Source organism: Ochotona curzoniae, unplaced genomic scaffold, assembly GCF_017591425.1.
Source record: "Ochotona curzoniae isolate NIBS_2020 unplaced genomic scaffold, NIBS_Ocur_1.0 contig_1274, whole genome shotgun sequence".
In the NCBI taxonomy this organism is placed as follows: Eukaryota; Metazoa; Chordata; class Mammalia; order Lagomorpha; family Ochotonidae; genus Ochotona; species Ochotona curzoniae.
In genome coordinates, this window is record NW_024465023.1 from 17,143,430 (window position 1) to 17,168,454 (window position 25,025).

Sequence of the window (25,025 nt, forward strand, 5' to 3'; positions counted from 1 at the left end):
TGGGTCTTTCATGTGGGTGCAGGGTCCAGGGCATTGGGCCATCCTCTGCTGCTTTCCCAGGTCACAAGCAGGAAGCTGGAAGGGAAGTAAAGCAGCCAGGACACAAACTGGTGTCCATATAGAAATCCCATCATGTGCAAGACAAGGATTTAGCCACTGAGCCATCACACCAGGATCTTAAATCTCTTTCCAATTGTACAATGTAGCAGACTGTTTTCCTGCCATAGTCCCCTCAGATATTCCTGCAGGGCACAGGTATATGGAAAATATTGAATTTCTTCTTGAAGGCTCTCTCAGGCCACAATGTCACTCAGTCCCTCATATGGATTAGGTCAGAAGCACAGGAGAAAAAGACTTCAAAATGCCATCTAAAGTAAATGACATAGATTAGCAATTGTTTTCAGCATAACCAGGCTAGGCTTGGAAACTTCATATTACTAATTTTGTTGTTCAAGTCCGTTAGAGTCCTACCAGTTTCCTGTTGGTTTAATCTATCAATTACAGAGAGCTATAAAAAGATCCTTTCATCATAATTGAGCACATGTTTATTTCTCCTTTTGTGTTTGTTCATTTTCTCTTCAGATTTTTGACAATATGTGGTTAGAGGAAAATAAGTTGGGTTTTTCATATATGTACATATATATATATATGTATGAGGTATGAGTGTATATATTCTAATATTAATATATTTATCCCAGGTATTTTTGTTTAGTAAATGCCTCTAAGATATTTTTGGATATCTTTTCAGGTAATTTTATAAAAAGTATAAAGCTATATTTTACATTATAATAATACCAGCTGATTATAATCTGTTTATATTTATTGTTATATGCTTGCATTTATCATTAACACCCCATTTTCCTCCTGTTTCCTCTATTATTTCTTTAGCTTTTCTCTGTACTTGCATTCTGATTCATCAGGATTTCTTTATTTTATGGTTCTACCTGCTTGGAAATTATACATTTTCTTCTGTAGGTAAAACTCATGAGATTTACCCACATTTACTGATCTTAGATCTCAACTATTTCTCTGAATTAAATTTCTGTCACTTTAAGTATGCCTTCCATATATTCTTTCAGCAGATATATGTAAGTATTGTCTCAATTACAGTATTGAGAGAAAAATGCTTTTATTTCATCCTTAGTTTTGAGTGATGGTTTACTATAATAAAAATTTCTGGCCTGACACTTTATTTGCATGAGCACTAAAATTCTATTGTGTTTTGGCCTGTTACTACTGTTGGCAGTTCTGCCTCCAGTGTAAGTTTTATTCTTTGAAAATAACCTGTTTTTTTCTCTCATTACTTTCCAAATTTTTTGTCTTTCTATTTTGTTTCTTTACTGTAGTCCATCTTACATGTGAATTTTTCTGTCACAATGTTGTCTTTTGACATTGTAAGAAATTTTTTGTTTTTCTTGTTTGTTTCTAGAAAGAGGAGAGATTTATCTTTTGTAGGCAATCACTTAGACAGGATCTCAGTCCCCTTTCACATTGCAGTGGTCTCTTAGATTCAGTTTGGAGGTAGTTCACTGCATAGCCCTTGAATCAACTCCTGTATCAAACAAGCAGTCACATGTTACATCAGGTAGGCAATTTTTTTTTGCACCTACTGATGGTTTTCCAATAATCTATGGGAAAATAAACATTTTAGGAAATGTTTTTCCTAAACCATCAAAATCATACTCTTTGGATTTCTGCCACCAATATCAATACTACCAGATCTACAGGTGAAATTCTATACAAGCTTTATCAGAATGATGTTCCTCCACATTGCCTTCTGCCATTACTTGAATCCCAACGCCTCCCTTCTCCCTGGAAAGTTGCAAACAGGGAAGAGTTAATAGTCTGTAAGAGCAATAAGCAAAGCAAGACTCTGGTTACCTTGGAATGCATTTCTCATGAATTTATTCATTCATTCATTCAAAAAACATTTTTGAACACCTACTATGTGGGAGGAAATATGCAATAAAATATTTTTCCTGGTTTTCTGAAACATGTAGAAAATATATTTCTGAGGAAAAAGCAGATCATGGCACAAGACTTTCCTCTTTATATCTAAATTATGTCTTAAATGATCTTATGGCTGTGGAGGTTATTAAATGTGGTTTACAATCTGGCCACATCAGCTCAGTAATTAGCAGTAATTCCTCATAAGGTTCATATAAATGGCTGGTTGTTATCTTTCCTTCCCACTGCTGTTGAAGTTTTGAATGTCTCTATGTCTTCATGGATTATTTTAAGGAAAATTAGGAGAGGATCTATCAAAGAGCTCTAGTTTGCTAGTACTTTAACTAAAAAGTTATCTTTTTAATATGTAATTTTCTAGGAAGAAAAAAATTTCCCAGAAAAATGAACTGAAAAAAGATTTCATTTTCTTAATTAACCCCTCCATGTGGAAGGAAACAAGGGATGGCTGATAGCAAATTAACATTATGTTTTACATGTTCATTTTTTCTTTAAAGATTTATTTTTTTTTTATTGCAAAGTCAGATATACAGAGAGAAATAGAGATGGAGAGAAAGATCTTCCGCCTGATCATTCACTCCCCAAGTGACCACAATGGCCAGTACTGCGCTTATGTGAATCCAGGAGCCAGGAGCTCTTCTGGGTTACCCACGTGGGTGCAGGGTCCCAAGGTTTTGGGCTGTCCTCAACTGCTTTCCCAGGCCACAAGCAGGGAGCTAGATGGGAAGCGGGGCCGCCATGATTAGAACCGGCGCCCATATGGGATTCTGGGCGCATTCAAGGCGAGGACTTTGGCCGCTAGGCCACCACGCCAGGCCCTACATGTTCAGTTTTGAACACCATAAGCTTTCTCTAATTGCCTTGTGTTCATTTTTAAGTTCTTGCAATTTGATTTACTAAGTATGGAAATTAGTTTGGATGAGCTGCTAGCAAGCCAATAAATAGGATGTTCTCAGGGTTTAAACTAGTGTAAAAGGCTTATAAAGATCTCTGATTAAATGGCTCCCTAAATATATTATTGTAGACATGTGTTGCTAGAGAAGATCTAACAGAAACAATAACAGTTTTATAAAAAAAAAATCACTGGGAAAAAAACAATGGCCTCTATGTCCATAGATATAAAACAATAAGAAGCAAAGTGACTCATTTATCAAACTGAATATTCCTTACATTAAAGCTACATTTATCAGTTATAGCATTTAGCATTTAAATTCTTAACATGTAGCATCTCATTAAGAGTGTCACAGTGAGAGCTAGTAGGATCGAATTTGATTCCTAGCTCCTGGCTTCAGCTTCTATTTAGTCTTGGTCACCATGGTCATTTGGGTGAGTGAACTAACAGATAAGAAAAAAAATATATATATATATATATGTTTGTGTGTGTGTTGTACATTATATATATAATGTGTGTATACATACACATTCAGACATGCATAGTGGCCAATGTTTTAGTCTGGCAGCTAACCTGACCACCTGCAATGCCAGCACCCCATATGGATACTGGTTAGAGATCTGGCTGCTCCACTTCCAAGCCAGCTCTCTAACAGCCTTAGAAAAGCAGCAGAGGATGCCCCAAGCGCTTGGGCCCCGGAATCTACATGGGAGACCCAGCTGAAGCTCCTGGCTCCTGGTTTTGGCCTGGCCTGCCTCGGCCATCACAGTCATCTGGAGAATGAACCAGTGGATGGCAAATCTCAGTCTGTCTGTCCCCTTCTCTAACTCTTTCAAATAAATAATTAAATAAATTTTAAATTGTATTCTTTTCTATGTAGCCTTAGTCATATGTTTACTCAAAATGAAACGCTTTTGAAATTTGAATTATCCTATATAATTGGCATATTAATTATTGTTTTATCTGTGAGTCTTCCAGAGGAAAGATTGGTTCTACTAAATGAATGAATAGATCAATAATCTATTTATTGACAATACTAGCAATGCTTTAAAATACATGTTGCTATCTTATTATCTCAAAAGATATTAAAAATTTATCATCACAAATAATTCCTTTAAGATTGTAACAGTACATCACAAATGGCATGCTGTTTTCCAGAGACACCCTCTTGCCATTAAATACCTGGACAGAGGTAGACACTTTAGTGCAGACATTTTTGATTACCTGGTTTTGTTGTAGGTTGGATTCTTTCAGACTGAGTCAATTTAGTTGGAGGCTCTAGAATCTGAGGTATATAGACTTTCTTGGGAATAGTAAAATGTTCTGGAAGGCTCAATTCAGTCAAATATAAAACAGATTTGGGCTTCTTCAACTTTGAAATATTAAACAGCACAAAAGACTGGAAATGAACAGTAAAAATGAAATGTAAATTTCTTAATCTTTATATCCAAAACACAAAGAATATCATTCACTTAGAATACAGTTTGGGAAAATATGTACCAAGGGATTGAATTTGTTTATTTCTTTAGAGACATTATCACATACTTGGTGAAAGACAGAAGTAATACATTCCAGAGGACCGATGTAGTATGGAATGCTCAGTGTTCCCTGATCTAAAGCTTTCACTAGGAGGAATTGATAGTCTTGGGAGGAAATGACTCCTCTGGTGAACAGCATTGAGAAAGTGCTTTCCTCCTTGAGTTGAAATCTGAACTCCTTCACATCTCATAGTTCTCATAGGCAGCAGAATCTGAGCTCTCTTCTTCCACTAATGAAAGTTTTGTGAATACATACACAAAACTAAAATGCACAAAAAATCCTTCTTATCTAATTTTTAATATTTTTAGCTCCTTCAACTACTAATCGTATAATAACGTGGGTTACTACTTGCTGTTTTCATACACTTCCCTAGATACTGCCCTACCTCAGATGAGACCATGAAAATAAATTCAGTTCTCCAAGTATAACTGAAATAAGTTACAAATCACATTTATTTTGTTAGGCATATTTAAAATTCAGTTAGATGGTTATCAGGCACAAACTATGCATTGGATGCTAAGGAATAGACAACACTACATAAGAGCTTTAAATTCCTAGGAATTCGTACTCTGATGGCATAAAGAGGCAAAGGGAAAAGCAAAATAATACAAAACACAGTATATTCAGTGCAACAGTAAATCCAACAAATATGCTAAATCAAGACGGAAAGCTAAAGTAAATGAAGAAAAACACACTGCATGTATACACATAATGGTATGCATGGCTGTGGACAAAATTCACCTCCTTCAACTTTTTTTTTTAATTTAAAAAGATTGCTTTGCAAGAATTTTGATTGAGGAAAAATTAATTTATAAGGAAAACTAGGGAGATAGGGAGAGAGAACTATAGATAATTTTGATAGCTTAATGTTTGAAATGGCCACTCATTAAACTTATTATAGCAGTAATTGTACTGAAGGCTGAATATGAACATTTCTGATTTTATTTTATAGACGTATGCATTACAAATTAAGCTGGAGAGAATTATCAGTTGCTTAGAAGCACAATATGAATAGGTAAGTAAAAGGGCTTCAAAGCTTCGGGCCAATCACAGCCTAGAATCCAGATCATCTTTAAAATACCATCAAGGAGTTCTTAGAAATCTGTGATTAGGCTGCACTGGGTCTAGTATTCTGATAAATAAAAGCAACACGTTATTTACACAATGCCAAATATTTTCTTTTTATAAAATGTATATATAAGGCAAGTCTAAAACAAGGAAAAATTATATAAAAACGTGTAAGTAGCTAAATCAGAAGTCTACTGAAAGCATTTTGACAGAGATATGAACTAATTGCCCTTGGCAACCTTCATGTCTAGGGAAAGTAGTAGTTCAAAGGCTGTGGGGAGCATGACTGGACTGTCTAAAGACTCACAAAGAGTCTTGTGCTGAGGGCGTGGCACCAGTGAAGAGGGTCTAGTGGAGGAGCTGAGAGGTGGGGAGGAAGCCGACTGGCCAAGCCGATTACATTGACTCATCCTAACAGTGCAGGCTTTTGTCTGACACAGGCTGCAAAACCAGAAGAGAAATCTGTACAGAGGAGAAATATGAGAAGATTTGCAATTAAAAGAGATGCTTTGAAGCTATATAAAAACAGATTGTACCTTGTTTCAGTCATAAACAGAGAGAATGGGAAAAAAGAAATCTGAACTATCTTTCTGGAGAAAAGAAATATACATAATTTGTGTAGAAACACTATCGTGTTTAAGTGACAAGTGTTAATTATATACTTGTAAAGAGAAAGCATTTTAAGTGCATCAGCAGTTCTTCATTCCCACCTCAACTTTGGTCAGACCCAAAAGGGCGATGGCCACACGAACACTACTGCTCTCCAGAGTGCCCGTGAGTAGTCTTCTCTCATACTCCATATTTGACATCTGTTGTTGCGCTGCAAAAGCCAAAGCCCTTTCCTTGGCCTCGTTAGTCAGTGGCAATTTAAGATTCATATCCAGAATACCATGGAGTTTGCACTTTAAGTACAGAACTGGATCTTCTTTTCTTTGTACTAGGGGAAGTAAAAACATTCATGAATACATGAAATTTTTATGCCTGGAATTTTGATGTCATCATCCGGTACTCATTTGAGTGGTTTGCAAGATGAACCTGCAAGTGATGATCATTAAACAGAATGAAAATAAATGAGTAATTTTATTAGTTCTAAATTAGTGAGGAGAACAGTAAGGAATTGCATGAGACAAATTCTCTGGTAGTCTCTCAGAATCATTCCTAGCAAAATAGTTCTCTCCCAAGATAAATCATCAACACCCTAAAAATCTCAAATAATTATTGCACTCCCATCAGTGACAAGAAGGAGAAGGAATACAAATAAATGACAAGAGTTGCCATTTTCTTTCACTAACAACTTTACACTAAAATGTATAAATCTTCAAGAATTAATTGTCTGGAACTAGAAGGCAGCATAGGGTTTCAAATGAAACAATTCATAGTTTGCTAGAGGGCACTAATTTCCAAAGCACTGGAAAAATTGAAATTTTGCTGAGTAAACATTTTTAAAAATTTTAATATTTCGTTGAAGTGTAATAATTTTAGAAAAGAATAATCATTGACATTTTAAAATTGGTAACATGATGCTCTATTTCATGGGTGCTGACAAAAATAAAATTAAAAGAGGACCTTCCAAAATCTAATTACATGCTGAACGAACTTATTTTGAAGATGCTTTGGTGACTGAGTAGGTTCATCCTCTAACATCATGAATGAAATAAAACATGTACCATACCTTCTTCTGGAGAAATATCGTAGTCAATTGGGGTTGATGGTTTCATTGGAAGGAAAGTAGAAGGCAAAGGGATCTCACCTTTTCCTTCCACAGCATATACTATTTCTCCAATCTAAAACACATGCACACAACAACATTAAATGTTAGAAACTTAAAAAAACACTAAATATGATACAAAGAAATAATGCATCACATTTTTCTCCAAAACGTACAATTTAAAAATGTGGAAAAAGTTGAGGCTGAAGTGTAACCATACCATAATGTAGGGGAAATTTGTGTGCAAGCAGATACAAAGATTGATTGCTTAAGACCCAGGAAGGAACTGACAGAAATCAATCTTTACTGATACAAATATGCTTGTGAAGCTATATTGAACAGTATGATCAAGCAAGTAAAATCTCTGCTTCACTTCTTAACTTACTATTAGTTTCTAATTATTATTCTAAAATGCACAAGTAAGCTAGTAATGTTACCCTTCATCCTTTAATTTATTTTTGCAGAGAATCTGAGTTCCCAAGGGTGTGAGCTCTCCAAATTATCATGTGAAGGCCTTAAAATCTTTTAGAACAATTAGTCATGAAGTAAAGAAGTGTTAAATAGAGAGGCATAAATAAAGATAAGGGACCATGCAAGGACAGTAGTGTGAAATAGTTAAAGATGAATGGAAATGACATGAAGCTTTGCTTGGCTTTCTAATTTGAAAAGCAGAGTGACAGAGGCAGAGATATAGAGATGACAGCGATGGTGATACAGCTAATAATTGAATGGCATTCCTTGACATTGCTCAACAGAATTACAGCATGCAATACAAAATAGAGGTGTATAGAGTGAGGTAAAATATTGCAAAAGGTATTCTAGACAATTTCTATGCATAAGATTTTGTCTCTTTAAAGTTAATGTTTTGGCATCAAAGATGCTTTCTGAAACAAAGATGAAATTAGATGCTTCCTATGTTTCCATTGACTTCCTGTTTTCATTCATGATAACAGGAACACCACTACCAAGTAATTGAGCTTAAAATACATTGCCTTCCTTAATAAATTATTCTTATTTATCCTTTCAGCTCATTTTCTGTCACTTCCACAATACGATTTGTAGAACTGGTAGTTCCTGTGTCCATTAAATTTCAAGTATAGCTTCTTACTATCATGTTCTCAGAATCTTTTCCAGAATACATCTCTCCCCTGCCCATACAAAGCTTCTAAGTGAAATAGGCCAGACCAATGCAAGCTTTTCTTCTCCATTGTACTATGATTACCATTAGTGTAAGCATCGTGCCTTTTCTGTGGGGTCCACTTTCTTTATACCTAGCAAACTGACTTTATTTCATTGGTGAATTCAACTTTATTTGGAAGACTGAACAGCAAAGACTAAACAACAAACTAAAACTGTTTTAATCTAGTATCAATGTTACAAATGTTAAAAATTTCTTTAAAGAAAGGTTCCATCAGAATATCATAAATTTTGGAATGTAGTAATTACTGATCTTTAATTTGTTATATATACTTGAGGATCGCTAAGAAAAAATAACTGCCAACTAGGTAAAAATTCTCATTTTCAGATTTCTGGTGGCATTTTCCTTTTTTAAAATGTACTTAGGTTTTTTTTAAAAATATTTTATTTTACATTTTTGACACTTTTTTAAAATCACTTTGCCACATTCATTTCAACTGTAGGTATCATCTGCACACATAAACTATCTTGAAAATAGTGATGTTAATATTACACAGTGAGTGATTCATGAAAATGATCACAACAGGGAAAGAGTATGTTGTCCTTTACAGAGTATGAATCAGTGAAGCCGTGTTTATAAACAAATACAAGATGCTATGACATAGAGACAATTTTTATACTCTACGTGTTAGCTTCCACAAATAAAATATGCAAAATTTGTCTTTTATGTGTTTGGATTATTCTGCTCAACACAATAATCTCCAATTGCATCCATTTTATTGCAAAAGTCAGAATTTTGTGATTTTTATGCCTAGTGATTCCGTTGTGTGTGCATACATATATACATCACATTTCTGGTATTTAATCACCAACTGATGGACATCTAGACTGATTTCATATATCTTATTGTGAATTGAGCTGCTATAAACATGGGATTCCAGGAAACTTTCATAGGCTGATATTATTATTTTGGGGGGGACATAGCTCCAGGAGTGGGACAGGTTATAAGGTAGGGCTTGTTTCAAGCTTCTACATGTGCAAATTCAAAGTTTTAGCAATGTTTATTGAAGAGACAATGTTTTTAGCAATATTTATCTCCAACAAATGGTTTTGCTGGTTTTTTTTCAAACACTAGTTGACTGCAGATGCATAGATTAATTCCTGAGATTTCTATTCTGTTCCATTAGTGTATATGTCTATTTTTTGTTTTAATATCAAACTATTTTGATTTGCAACAGTCATATTTAATGTGTCAACTGCATTCTAGGAAGATATTGAGATAATCACATGATTTATATTTTGAATGAAATTTTTAACAATATCAAAACTTAGAGTATGTGGTAAAAATAGTATTAAGAGGAAAGATTTTAGCATTAAGTACCTACATTAAAAAACTGGAAAAAATATTGGGGCTGGCACTTTGGCTCAACTGGCTGATCTTCCACTTCCCAGCGACAGAGTCCTGCATGTATGCTAGGTTTTGTCCTGGACACTCTACTATGTATCTAGCTCCCTGCTTACGGCTTGGAAAGCAGTGGAAGATAGCACAAAGCCTTGGGACCCTGCACCCATGTAAAACATAAATCCTTGGTGTGGTGGTGGGCATTGGGAGAGTGAACCAGCAGATGGGAGATCTGTGTCTGTCTGTCTCTCCATTTCTACTACCCTTTCAAATAAATACACTTAAAAAAAAAGAAACCATTTAAAAATAATACTCAATCCTTCAGGCAATAAATATATCTTCCATAAAACTCAAATTACCTTGTTTAAGTATAAAATTAGGTAAATATTTTCTGTAACATGATTTCATATTTTAATCCTCACATTGAATAAGCTAGCAAAAATCAACACTATGGAATTCTGCACATTAATTATTACAGAAAAATATTGCACATTTGTTATAGACTATTTCAACATATACATATTAGAGGTCACCAGTTTAATTTCTGAATCACGAGAGACAGTATTTAAATGATTGGCACATAGTAGTGTGAACTAAATTGCTTTAGACCATGAATTAACAAGGAAAGGCTTGCAGGGTCTTGTACTTGAGAGTGGGCAGACTTGGTCTTGTTAACTTCTTTTGACAAAGCAAGGTAGAAAGTCACTGCAGTATGTGGAGCCCTGGTGTAAGATGTACCAGCTGTTCAAGCTGCACAATGCTAACTCCCATCCAAGGTTTCAAGTCCACAATGCCTGGGCTATCATCTCAACTATTTCTCATCAAGGTTTGTAGAAAGAGAAGGAAAGAAAATCCTTAAGCAAAAATCTATCAGGGGAAGGGGAGACACTGGGTTGGCTCAATGAAAAAGCTCAAATTTTAGTGGTAGAGGATGCTAATTTAGCCACAACAAATGAGTACAACTGGTAAACACACTTAATTCACCCCAGGTGGCATGCATGCTATTTTTGACTTCTCTACCGACCCCATTCAGGTGAAGTCAACCAATGCATGGTGGTATGTTACTTCTGAACTCAGGAGTAGACAAAGATGTTTACATGTTCGGCAACATGGTGAGGACAGAAACCAATGGTTGAGTCAACAGAATTCTGTGTGCCTTGCAGTGCTGGGCGCAGGGCAGGGAAATCTATTAACCTCTCCTCCCAGATGAAGCAGTTTTTTTGGGGCGCAGTCTTTATTCTGCTTCACGTTACTCCATTTAATCTGTCCCAGTTCAGACTCAAACATAAATTTGTCTTTGAATTTCTAGAAGCTGATACTATGACTTCTTAGGGTTTTATGGGTTTTCCTTCCAGGGAAAGGAGTCTTATGAACACTGAAGGAAGTTTTGTAAAACTATTTGTATGTTCAAATAGTTGTTACATAAATAATTTTCTTTTTTACTTGAGAGAGCAACTGGAACAGTCAAAATGAAACAAATGGCCTTTCCTTGATAGCATTGCTAGCAGAAATGTGTCTGTTTTTTTCTACAGAAAGCTATCAAATAGAGGCCTAATTGCTTTATAGTTTTCAACAGGTGGTTTTTAATGGCAAAGGAGTCATCACACATTTAATAAGAACAGGAACTCTAACTAGGTGAGCTTCAATGTTGGATGATCTATTTAAGCGTGTAATTGCATTTTTCAATATAATTGAATGCATAAATTAATGGATGAATTTCCCCACATAAGAAATTATAATTCAATGCAATGCTTTAGATTGTGACACTATTTATTAATTGGTTACAATATAATTTCAAGATTATTGTTCTTTAATATTTTCTCTGACAAGGACAAAATATATGTAATGAAAAATCATGTTTTAATAAGTTAAGGCTCCAAGTTAAGTATATTATATATTTTGATTAATTTAGATGACATTTAGGTAATAAAAAACTAATAATATTCTGATAGTCTATTTCAAAAGATAAAATTGACATCACTGACAATGAACTCTAGTATTTTCTAGGGCTACATTATAAATTAATTTGAAAGGAATGATAAAGTATTTGATTAAACTACTATCACACTACAATTATTATTTTTTTCACAAATTTTATATATAGAGGAGATGAGTTAAATGCTGAACACTCTTAAAGGAATTAAAAACAATATTTAGCATTATTATTAAAACACATTTGCCCCACTAAGGTGTTAATTTTAAAATTAAACTGCATTTTACGTACTTAATGAACTTGTTATCTTCTGTGTGTAAATGGCAAATTGAACACCTATTCCTATACTATTATTGCATTTTATATGTTATTAATACAGAGAACCCAGCCCTGTCTATTCTTTTGAGGAAGCTTCAGCAAGGTCTAAGCAGCGATTACCCTTTGCAAACATTATGAAATTTACTCACAGTTAATATAACTCTTCATGCATTCTTTAATGGTCTAATAATTTGGGAACTGAAATTTTCTACATTCTGTCTCTTGTTGCTTTCAAGTTGTCTGGATCTGTTACTCTAGTAAGGAGGCGCCTATGCTAAAAGCAAAGGTCACAGTTGTTCTCACCTTTTCGTTGGTCAAGATGATAACACAGTAACGAAAATGCATATCGAAGGGAAGGAAGAAGAGCTCCAGATTTGAACTTCCTTTCACTTCCAGGTACATATTATGCATAGAGCAAAAGAATTCCTTGATGAAACTGGATCTAATTGCTACCAAAACATGACAGGACTTGCTTAGATATAATGCTATAGCTGCCATTCAAATAAAATAGCTGATTCAGTTTAGTGAAGTATAATATCAATAAAACTATGTTCAGAGGGCCAGCCTTATAGTGTAGTGGGTGAAGCTGCTACCTGCAGTACTGGAATCCTGTATGGTGGTTCTAACTACTCTATTTCTGATCCAGTTGCCTGCTAATGCATCTGGAAAAGCAGCAGAAGATGGCCCAAGTACTTCGGTTCCTGCACCCACGTGGGAGACTTGGAAGAAGTTCCTGGGTACTGGCTTTGGCCCAACCCAGCCCTGGCAGTTGTAGCCATTTGAGCAGTAAACCAGTGGACAAAAGTTCTCAGTCTCTCCCACTCTGTCAGCAATTATACCTTTAAAACAAATAAATAAATCTTTGAAAAGTTCAAAGCCACTTGCAACCAGATTAGAAGGTGACACATTTGTGATTTCACAAGTTGATATAAAATGATACATAATTATGACATAATTAATGACTTCTTAATAAGAAAAAGTTCATTTCATTCCATAGGGAACCTCATTCATGTTGAAAATGAATCATTATATATAGCAAAGGAGTTGCTCATGTGTCTCCAATATTTTGTGGGTTTCAGTATTGCTCATATGGAGTACACATGGCAGAGCATACAACTTGAACTGGCAGTGAAGACCTGTTTTATACCTGCAAACATGTTCATATTTTTCTTTTTGGTCGTTCTGAAACAAGGCCATCTATTCTTTGATATGGCCTTGAATATGGTGTTATGGTAGCTAGTTTTAGTGACCTCATATCAAACAGTATTGTGGGATTCAGGAGAAGTGAAGCAATGTGCTTTTGGACACTAGATCAAAAAATACAACACAACTTCCACTTAATTATCTTCTTTGAATCATTTGCCTTTAGAGCAAAGCTGCCGTCCATAAAGAAGCCCGGGACTCATGGAAGGGTCCTGTGTAGGTGATCAGGTCAACAACCTCAGTGAAGGCCCCCTCTAGAAGACAGTATTAATCATCAGACATGTGAGTGCAGAAGCCATTGAGATGATGTGAGCTCCTGTATCCTATCAGACTGCAACTGCTGTAGAGATCCTATGCTGTGTGAAATCACCCCAGAAGCGTGTGAAATAAGCATCATCATCGATTTTTGTTGTTTTATGCCACTACTTTAGGATGATTTGTTCTGTTGCCATGGAGAACCAGAGCCTTTCCATACTCATTTTCCTATCCATTCTATTAATCTTTCATAGAATACTGCATTAAAAAGAAAATCTATATTTTCACTTACAGTGCTAAGCTTGTGACACTTGTCACCTAAATAAGTTTAAACAGCTCAGAATCAGAATCAGTCAAAAGAGGCATAAAGGCCATATACTAAAAGACATTGTTAGTGTGCTGAGTCTCAGGGGTCAAAGGAGACAAGTTAGAAAACATGACACCTGAGCCTCTGTTCTGCCAGCAATCCTCAGGCTTGCCATTCAGTATGATGTGATTATCACTTATTGAATGTCTCATTTCCTTTCATGCTTTGCATATACACATTAGATATCAGAACAAACAACAAACTTTCATTTGTGGTACTTACATGTCTTTAAGCAATTCGGGGCACTGGGACAGCCCTTAGCTGTTTCACACTCACTGTCATTTACTCCAGAACTATCACGAGAAAGTAGGAAAATAGCATCAAAAATGATGGAAGAACTCAAAAACAATTCTGTCTCAATTAGAGTCCTAAAAAAGTATGGCTACCTGCAATATGATTTGCAAATATCATAGGTATATTTTGAATATCTTTTAATGTCATATCATTTTAGAGATTCAAAAATTTAAGAAAACACTAAAAATAACCGTCATATTTCTACAATGTTTTGAAAATAATTGGTAAAAGATGATTTCTTTTCCCTTTCAAATGCTATGAAGAATTACACATTTGATGACAATGACCATAATGCAGAAACACAAAGAGTATGTGGCAGTCAGAGTTCTGAAAATGAATTAACTGAGCTTAGATTGAAGCAACTGCTTTCCTTGAAAGGCTCCAGGTTTTCCTGTTCCTCTTTTAGTATTCATGATTACTTTGCACAAGAAACTGCCAATTAATATGTAAGCTTATAAATATTGATTGCCTGCTCCCCCCCCCCCCCGAGAATACAGAATCTCCATGCCTACTCACTTGGGCATCTGCTTTGCCTCAATTTGATGCTGTAAAAATATGAACTATCTCCAAGTTATTTTAAACACTCCCAATTTTTCTCTGCTTGATTTTTATAAACAACACTGTTTCTTAATTTCACCTCATTAATGAGGTTATTTGTCTCTCGAATTTATGTTTTTGCAATTATCCTATGCTTTAATTCTGCTCACAGGCATTCTTAGTAGCAGCTCAGACAACCTTTTTGAAAGTATTGAACATGTAATATTTTATATAACTTGAGCATTTGATAGACACTTTAAGGCTGCTATAAACATCAAAGATGGATATTTTAGCATTTATAGAGGATATAATAAACAGAGTAGAAAGGATTACAAAGAATATTATTATTTATATTAGATTTATCATTATATATTTATTATTTCTCTATATTTCTTCAACTAGATAATGAAGTATGGATAAAATACTTAGTAAATATCCACAGATAATCTTTAAAGCTCATTTGGTTCAATTCTTCAAATAACAAGTCATTTAATCATGTCTGTCATAGTGCACAGTAAAGCAGATCAATTTGTAGATCACACACCATTTTTCTTTTTGTTATTTTGTGGAACAAGTGTAAAAGTGTCTTTTTGAAGAAACCAAACATTTGCTTCATCCGACTCAGGACTACTTTAATCCAGAAAAAAAAAATTACCTATTTTCTCATAGCAAATACAAATAGAACCTATAAATTAGTATTACCTCTTTGATAAAACTAATGACTAATATAATTACTAGAGATATCAGAAAGTAATTTGACCTAATAATTTTACTTCGAAAAAATCTGATGAATGTTTCTAAAAACTGAATGCTAAACTCAACTTATTTACAAAATCTGATTCATGGATATTCCAAAGTCAGTTAAGCAGGGAAGTTAATTTTCTTACTGTTTAGTTACTTCTTACACAGTTTTTCTACAAGTGCATAGATTAATATTGAAGCTACAATAAGCATGTTGAAGCACTTCATTTTATGGAAGAAACTGCATCAAATATGTTACAATAATATAAAATACTTTGGAATAGGCAATAATGTATTTCCTGGCAATCTAGTAGTGGGTCAGTGTCAGGAAGTTAAATCTGCTTTTGAGGTACAAAGAGATGACATTCCTTTAACTCTAAAGTAGTGCTGTGAGACTCCTTTTAAGGTAAAATGAATGAAATGTCATTGAATTGGAATAAATACTCTTTGGAGTGACTGACATATTATTCAAACAGGTGGAAAGGTCTTCATCATAAGCTTTCATGAAGTTATTCCAAGGCAAAGTTACGTCTGAGCCAAAGAACAAAATATCAGGTTCAAGCTTCATTTCTATGCATGGTGGGGAAATACATCAAAAGATCAAGTTTTAGATACATTGTCTCTTGTGTTCATGAGTTGCCTAAAGAAGGGCCCAATGATCCTGTTGAGAATAAAGCTTGCTAGTTCTTCAAACTTAATTTTTATTTGAAAGACGGGGAGACAAAATAAGAGAAATGTAGAGCATGATTTCTCATCTGCTGGTTCACTCCCCCATGGTCAGCAGCAGTAGGGCTTATGCCAGGCCACAGCTAGGAGCAAGAACTTAATTCCCTAAATAGACATCTCTATAGCACAATTCAGCCCTGGAACATATTTTTAGACATTATTTCCATTGATCACTACCTCTAAAGCATACAGATATTACTCCTACCACAAGATCATATCCAATGTGTTCTTGTAAATGTTTTATTACACTAAACACATTTTTATAATTTATTAGAATATTAATTTCCTGTGCTTAATTAACTAAATTATGACCCACTGAAATTCATATTTTTAAGCAATAACCTCCAATGCAACTGTATTTTGAGATAGAGGATCTCAATGTGTAATTATGAATGAGTAAGGTTGGGCCCGGCGCGATGTATATCTGCCTTTCCAACAAAAATAAAATAAATCTTAAAAAAAAAATGAGTGAGGTTGTAATAGTGGGATCCTGATTCTATGGGATTAGCGTTGTCATCAGAAGAAAAACTAGCCAGAGCTCTTCCTCTCTTTCCCCTTGTGTTCATATGAAGAAATGGTCATGTGAGCACACAAGCAGATAGGGGTCCTATCAAAACTAGGAAGAAGTCCCAGAATGAAACCTGCATTGTGGCATTTGATCTCAGACTTCCTGGCCTTCAAAACAGTGAGAAATACACTTCTATTGTTTAAGTCACGCAGTCCATGATATTGTATTATAAAAATATGAGCAAACTATGCACTGTTTAATACTTGCATCTTATTTAATGCATTTAGAAAATATCACTATATGAAGTATAATAGGCCTCATGAAATTTTAAAATGGTCTGACAAACATTTTAAAGTTGAAAACTTGTAATTTAAAGATTGTGAGGATTACTAATTTGATGGTCTTCAATTCAGTCTGTTTTCCTTAGAGATTTGCTGCTGCTATAGAACAAAATTTTATGCTCCCTCCCCTAAATTCCAATGTTGAAATTTAACCCTCAATGTGATGGGGTTAGGAGGTGGAAGGAGCTTTGAGGTGATTAGATTAGATCCAGAGGGTGGGTCCTCATGAATTGAAGTAGTGTCCCTGAAAAGGAAACCACAAAGTTTTCTCGTCCCATTCTGTCATGTAAAAATACAGTAAAAAATCCATGAATAAAGACGTGGGCTTTAACCAGACAAGTTCATTCCTTGGACTTGGAACTTTCTATCTTCCACAATCATGAGAAATATATACTGGTGATTTAAGTTATCCACTCTATATTTTTGTTACAGCAGTCCTAATGAAATAATACACTCAAATAACTATTCCTAATTATTCAGTTTAATGGAAATCAACATGTTTAAATCCTGCTTCTATAGGAACCAATTTTTTTTTAAGGTTTAACAAGAGTCAAGACCCAGAAAAAAAGAAAAAACACATACTGTGAGGCCTTCATTCATCTAGGTGGCTGTTGGGAATTCATTATTTGTGAATTCTCAAAGGAAGGCAATAAATAATTATAAGGCAGATGTATAAATTGTTAAACATTTGTTTTTCTTTTATGGACTTCTCTGTTTTTAATTTTCATTAATATAAAGCAAATAGATATCACGTACTTTGTAGGTTCAATTCTAAGTAGACAATCATACCTCCCTTCTCCCTCCTCGTTCAAGCCCATGTACCTCTTGCTCACCCCTCAGCTCCTGTGTTTACACCTATGCCTTGTGTTTCCCCTTGTCTGTCTGCCTATTGCCTCTGCAATTCCATTTTCCAACGCTTCTTTTTCTTATGGGAAAATTCTTCAGGCTCTGAATTTCAACATCTTATTCATTTCAGATCCCAATTCTTTAGGCTCTGGATTTCAACATCTTACTCATTTAGGATCCAAAGTTGCAGACAACAAGGGAAAACAAAGCAGTATAATGCACGCATGGAAAACTTTATAAGCACCTTAGAATTCTTTTTATATGGGCCTGGTGTGATAGCCTAGTAACTAGAGTCCGTGCCTTACATGTGCCAGTCTCTCATGGCCATCGGTTCATGTCCTGGCTGCTCCACTTCCTTTCCAGCTCCTTGCTTGTGGCCTGGGAAAACAGTTGAGGGTGGCCCAAAGTATTGGGACCTTGTGCCTCCCATGGCAGACCTGAGGGAATCTCCTGGCTTCGGTTCAGTGTTGTGGCAGCTTGGGGAGTGAACCAGCAGATAGGGCATCTTTGTCTCTGTCTCTCCTTCTATCTGTAGATCTGACTTTCTTATGCAATCATTCTTTAAAAAAAGAATTCTCCTTACACATCTTCTCCTCATGAAATTTTTTCTGTAATATCTAAATAATGACATTCCTAAGCAATTACACCACAGAGCATTATACATATGCAATTTAACAGTCAATGCTCTGCCCTAAAAACGATTTCCACTGATACAGATATCCATTTCCTCCTCTACTTGAAGGCTGCCTTCTTAATGGCCACATGTCTAATTTATCCCATATTTCTCCAGAACAGAGAAAAGTGCTTGAAGTGCTACTTAGAAATTCTCTAATGCTTGAATAACTCAATATCACTTGAAGAAAACCATAAAGTCATATCACCAAAAGAAACAATTGACAAAGTACTCGTTTCTGAGCACAGTTGCTCTGCAGATCAATTTTGAAGTGTGGCTAAAATCAATTTCCTGTGCTGATCCTTGTCTGATAATCCCGCTGGATTTGATTACAATATGAATTTCTTTAATGCTCTTGTTATGCTCAAGGGTCATGTTTCCATGAAGTAAAATGTGTAAGGAATATAAAGTTTCATAATCCTTGCAGTTATGAAAGTGTCTTTTTATGCGTATCTCTAGATTAAATAGCAGTTCATATATAGGACATTTTTGATTTTTCAAGTATGAGATTCCATTTTTTTATGTCAAGTGAAAGACAATTCCAGCATTTTACTCCTCATTTAAGAAGTAAATGATTATTTGAGGAGACATTAACTAAAGTGAATCTGAGAAGGCGTATCAGTTTAGGCTATCTCATTATATAGTCATAGCCCATGTCTTAGTAGATTAGCATATGCGTTTCTTTCCTATTGCAATAGATGTTTGGCTTTTTTTTCTTTCTTTTTTTTTTTTTGTTGTTGTTGTTGAAAAAGAGAGAGAGAGAGAGAGATTATCTGCTGGTTTATACCCCAAATGGTTGAAATAACTAGAGCTGAGCCAAGCTGAAGCCAGCAGCCAGGAATTCTGTCCCCATCTCGCAGAGGGGGTAGCAGGGATCCTAGTACTTGGGCCATCTTCTGTTGACTTCGTAGATGTATCTGAAGGAAGCTGAATCAGAAATGGGGAGGCTGGAATTCAAACCACCACTCTAATACCAAATGCTTCACAGACAGCAAAGTAATATGAGGTGCCACAAAGCCAGCCTCAAAAGTCTTATTTCTTGCCCATACTACATGTCCAACCTTAGGTAGAAAGTACATTCAGATCCTTGGTGAAAGAGCCTTCATTCCTTATGTTTCTATAAAATTATGGCAAGAGAAAGGACCGTGGAAATCTCCTCACCTGTTCTTAAAGCTATCACTTAGAAATAACATACAGTACTTTTCCTCACATGTTATCAGCTGAATGTAAATGTATGGATAAAAAGAAGAAAAATGGAACATTCTTAAAAACCTATAAAAAACTCCAGTTAGTGAGATTGGTGCAGTAGCTCAACAGGTAAATCTTCTTGTACTGGCATCCCATATGGAGCCCAGTTCTGATTCTGGCTGCTCCACTTCCAATCCAGCTCCCTTATCCTATCCTCCCTGGGAAAAGAGCAGAGAATGGCCCAAGTCTTGGTGCTTCTACGGCCACATGGGAGACCCAGAGGAAGCTCCTGGCACCTGACTTTAGATGGGGTCAGCACCAGCTGGTATGGTAATTTGGGGAACGTTGAACCAGAGGATGGAGGACCTGTCTCTCTCCTTCTCTCTCTTTGAATCTGCCTTTCCAATAAAAATAAATTTTTAAATTAAAAAATCTAGTTAATATACAGAAATTTCTGTCAGTTTTTTCTTGTTCTCATGTATTATCTGATGATTAAATCTTGTGATCAGACTAGAGTTTTAGTACTGCAATACTTACTATCTGACAGATGATATTAAAGAATCACAAAAACATAATGCCAAATTCATTCTGGTTTTGTGATTTAAAATGCATATTTTTAAAGTTTTTCTGTATACCTGGAACTTTGTTTTGTTACAGATTTATTTATTTATTTGAAAGTCAGACTTAGAGGGGAGGAGACAGCAAGAGTAAGAGCAAGAGTGAGAAAGAGAAACAGAGATTTCCATTTGTTGGTTCACTCCCCATATGGTTGCAACAGCCAGAGCTCGGCAGACCAAAGTCAGGAGTCAGTGGCTGCACGAGGGTCTCCTACCTAGGTGGTAGCAGCCCAAGGATTCGGGCCATGAACTTCTGCTTTCCCAAATACATTAGCTGGGAAATGAACAGGAAGTGGAGTACCTGGGATTTGAACCAGCCCTAATGTGGGATGCCTCTATTACAGACAAAGGCTTAATTAACCCAGCTGCATCAAAATGCTGGCCAGCAGGAGTGAGGTTTCTCAGTGTTCCTTCCATCTAAGTTTAGTTATTCAATCAATATTTAGCCAGTGGGCTACATGCAAAAGCGCTGTGTGGTATTTTTGAGAGCTTGCTTAATAGGGAGAGGGCACACACACTCTTATTCCTGTGTTTCTTCCATTCTGCTGCCCAGGAAAGAGTTTGATGATCAGAATTCTGAATATTCTTGCTGATTATTGAGAAAATAAGTAAAAATTTGCCTGCTATTATTTGGAGGTGCTATATCAAGTAGTGAGGATCCCATTAAAGCAGCCACAGTGACTGCATTGTTTACCCATTAAATGAAAAAATTGTTTTGTTTCGCGTGACAGTTTTGTGGGTATAGGGATTCCTCCCGTGCCCTCCCCTTTGTCTCTGTTCATCCCCCTATCATTTTCCTCTATATTATTACAGTAGTAATAATAGTAGTACTTGTAGTAACAGCTACAAGTTTAACATTCTGCTATTTAAGCAAATGACAGAATTGTAGGTACAGACACAGGTCTATCATATTGTCAAGATATATTCACTGTTTCACTGGGAGTCCTCCTTTTATTCCAGATTTGAGATGCCTACTGCTACATATTTTCACTTCTCAGTATGCTAGTCTGCATTATTTGGTTCGTCTATCATAATATATGTATATACTTGTTTGCTCATATGTATATTTGTTTTGTATTTTCCATGAATGTTGCCTTATATCAGAGAGAATATATGATGTTTGTCCTTTGGGGATTGTTAAATCTCAAAATTTGTATGGATTTGGGATTCAGCCATCGGTCCATGCTAATCTCAAATGATAAACCAAGAAATAATTTAAACTGACCACCACTTTTTCTTCAGAAATGTTGTGGGTTTTGCCTTTGAACTGAGAGACGGTCTTTGAGAGCGAGCTGATCTGCAGGAGCCTGGCTGCTCAATGCTGGATCATGTTATCCTTGACTGAACAGTTACAGTTAATGCCTTGGCACCTTTACTGGTTTTTGTTTATTTTTTTTTTCAGTTGCTTTTGTTTTGTTTTGTCCCAGGAAATTTTGATGAAAGAACTAGGGAAGTATAATATTTTTAAATAAAATAGGAGAGACTACGTGAAAAAGAATCAACTACAATGGGACTACTGGAGACACATTTCTTCAGCTGTACTTCATGCTGAATTAGTAATTATTTTGGATTAGTACTTGCAAGGTTTCATTTTCGATTAAAATTAAACGTGAAATTCTTTTATACTTGTTCATTCCTTTTTGTTTTGATTGGGGAAGCATATCATTAAGATGATATCTGTAATTGTAGCTTTGGAATCCTTGTATTCAATAATTCTAGAATTTTGAATCTAATTATAATAAAGACCTATACAATTTTCTTTCTGCCTAAATTTCTTTAATCTTGGGAATAGATTTTTTTAAATATTTCATTTTAAATAACTACTCTATCATTTAATGTAGATAAAAAATAGAGAACAATCCAAATTTTAAAAATTGTTTCTATCGTAAGAAATCAGGATTCCTTTACAAACCACAGAGCTCATAAAATAGATTAAATAAGTAAAATGGAATTATTATTCCACTTCATTTCATATTTGCAACTTTTCCTAGTTGCTAAAATATATTTTTAGCCCTTACATTAATACTTGTGTCACTTCTACAATGTTCAAGGACATGTGAAGAGAGGCAACAGTTCTAGCCACTGATTGTTCCAGTTCCCAGCTGAGATCAAATTCTGGGTTTGAAGCCCTGCTCTAGCACCTGTTGGTCATCACACACTTTTGAACCTTATTTTCTTTTTGTGAAATTAAAAAAAAAATCAATCTTCCAGAATCAGTTGTCTTAGGATTTACAATTATAATCTATATCATCAGGCAGATTTATCCAAGGAGCAATAGTTTATTGCTCACTAACTCGGTATTTGTGTCAATTTTATGGAATATGATTACCATTGCTAATGAAGATCTCTTATATTTAATCAAGTATGTAGTTTCTCAGTTTTTACTTACATGAATCTAGTAAAAGATAAACATTTGACTGCAAATTATTTCTTAGAACTATCCCTCTGAAACTTACGGAGCATAAAATATTTACCCGTAGCTGACAAACTGTCCAGATTCTGATAATTGTGATGGCTTACACAAAAACGTTGGGGATTCAACCAAAATGACACTGAAACAAATGAGGAAATAATTACTTTTAATTCTACCTCAACAAAATTAAGATAGGCCCAAAACATTCTTTTGCTTCTTCTCCATCATTTGTAAAACATAATTTGAATAGAAATAAATAGCTAAAATATCCATGTGTTCTTATTCTACAACTTAACAAATATGCATGATAGAAAGAAGGGAAAGATCTGGGATGAACATGTGTGATATCTAATATTCTTTTATATATGAAGGCAACATTGAATCTTTATTGCAAGAAAATTTCAAAATAAGTAACTGCCCAAATTCTGTTCTACAAACATAGAGGAAATCACTCATGGATCTTAAGGCATACCCAGAGTCATAAACATTTCATAATTTCTCACCTTATTCCCAAAGAAGGTATTCCTTTTAGGAGTGTTCATGAGATGCAAGTAGCTAATCTGTGCATTCATAACTGTTTTCTGGGATCACACAGTAATTCAGTCCTCACAATGTGATAATGTTCATTCAAAAAACTTAGAGGTATGTGATGATGTATGGGAAAATGTGAAAGTGAGTATGTTATTTGCTCTGCCTTAGCCTGCCTACATTGTAGGAGGATGCTGGTATAAAAATGGTACTCTAGGAGTAGGTGAATGATATCAAGAAAAGTGCTGTCAACAATGCATAATTCTACCTTCAGAGAACAGTATAATGTTCCATAATGTTGTTAACAGATTAACCAAACTCGGTTTATTGAAATGAATTATTTGTTTTATAAGAGTTATTGAGTCCCACCATACTAATTTTACAATAGAAAACAGACCAGTGTTTTACACCTACTACGTTATTTCATTCTTGATAAAATACACATACACAAGCAGGACAACATATACAGAACAGAATACAATACTTTCTTTTCTCCTAATATTTGAATGCTGGCATAAAATTTGACTCCTGTGTTTTAGCTCGATATTTATGATCAATATATTAGATTTGATATCTTTGTTTCAGATTGATAATCTGCTTTTTCACGTAAGAATTTTTTGGGGATATTTAAGTGCTAAAAATTTTAATGAACAAAATTAACTGTACTAACATGCAAATCAAGTACTTTGCGACAAATATGGCAATCTTCTAGATACATTCACATCATTATAAAGTTACAATTAGACAAATGTATAAAATATGTTGTCTACAGACAATAGTTTAAAATTAAATAAGTTATTGTGATTTAAAAATCATATAAAATTAAGAAACAGAAAACCTTTCTAATAGCTCTTCATTTTTTTATGAACCCAAGGTACATCAGTGGGAAATTTATTTTACTAATAACTTGTTCTGATTATAAACAGTCATAAGAATAATACAATTTGACAAAAACATTAAAAGACTAAGACAATATAATAAATATCAGGTTTTTCATTTGCTGCATATATACAGTTTTGATATAAAATAATACCCTATACACTGCCTAAAAAGTGACTTCTGAACTATAATGAATGCATTTTCCATAACACATACAGAAATATTAATTGTAAAAGTGAAATACTATCTAACAAAATGAAAAAATTATTTGATAACTGCTCTTTCTGTAAGTGATTCTCACATTTCAAGGTACATATCAACGATCTAGGCAAATGGTCAAAATATGCATTTCTGAGGTGCCACTTGCCTAAATTTTGACTCAGTAAGTCTTGAACGGGGCTCCAGAAGACTCCATTTAAATCAAGTTCTCCATATGCTTGGATACAGTTTGTCCACAGTTTGCTAACTTGGGACATTGTACTAATATTAATATACAAACACATCCTTTGGAGATGGTCCTAAATTGAAATTCCAATTTAATTAGATTGGAGTTGGTCTAAGATTCCATTTTTCAGACAGTTCTCCAGTATTGTTGAATCCAGGATCATGTGTTAAAAAACAAGACTGCTAGACTGTTCTGTTTAATGATACAGGTTACCCTTCTCCGGGGCTCCCAATTGGTCAGTTAAGCTTTTGGCAAGAATAGTTCAATGATTTCTCATCATTCCCCCAATCTACATAGCTGAGAAAAGAGTCTGAGAAAATCAAGCTGAAAAAGGCCAAAGGGTTCCCTTTCTCTATGCAGCACCCACATCTGAGACATGCTGTAGTATGAGTCCCTGCTGATAGCACTGGAACCCCAATTTCCCTTGCCCTACTTTTTAGGGTTGTGATTCTAAATTGGGAGAAGCCAGACAAGAAATCCTGTATATCCCCACTTGGTACTC

At 35.0% G+C, this 25,025-nt stretch overlaps 1 protein-coding gene across 1 annotated transcript in view; it reads right to left on the bottom strand.

Annotated features, from left to right (window-relative positions):
• The window catches only part of CFAP47 (cilia and flagella associated protein 47), a 203,262-nt gene that overhangs the window by 74,169 nt on the left and 104,068 nt on the right, over positions 1-25,025 (bottom strand). Inside the window, exons 40-47 of the mRNA XM_041003124.1 lie at positions 22,733-22,810; positions 14,010-14,080; positions 12,266-12,411; positions 7,137-7,248; positions 6,175-6,401; positions 4,114-4,256; positions 3,768-3,788; positions 1,000-1,004 (exon numbers count right to left, since the gene is read on the bottom strand). Coding sequence (XP_040859058.1) covers positions 1,000-1,004; positions 3,768-3,788; positions 4,114-4,256; positions 6,175-6,401; positions 7,137-7,248; positions 12,266-12,411; positions 14,010-14,080; positions 22,733-22,810 — 803 coding nt within the window. The remainder of the gene's footprint in view (positions 1-999; positions 1,005-3,767; positions 3,789-4,113; positions 4,257-6,174; positions 6,402-7,136; positions 7,249-12,265; positions 12,412-14,009; positions 14,081-22,732; positions 22,811-25,025) is intronic.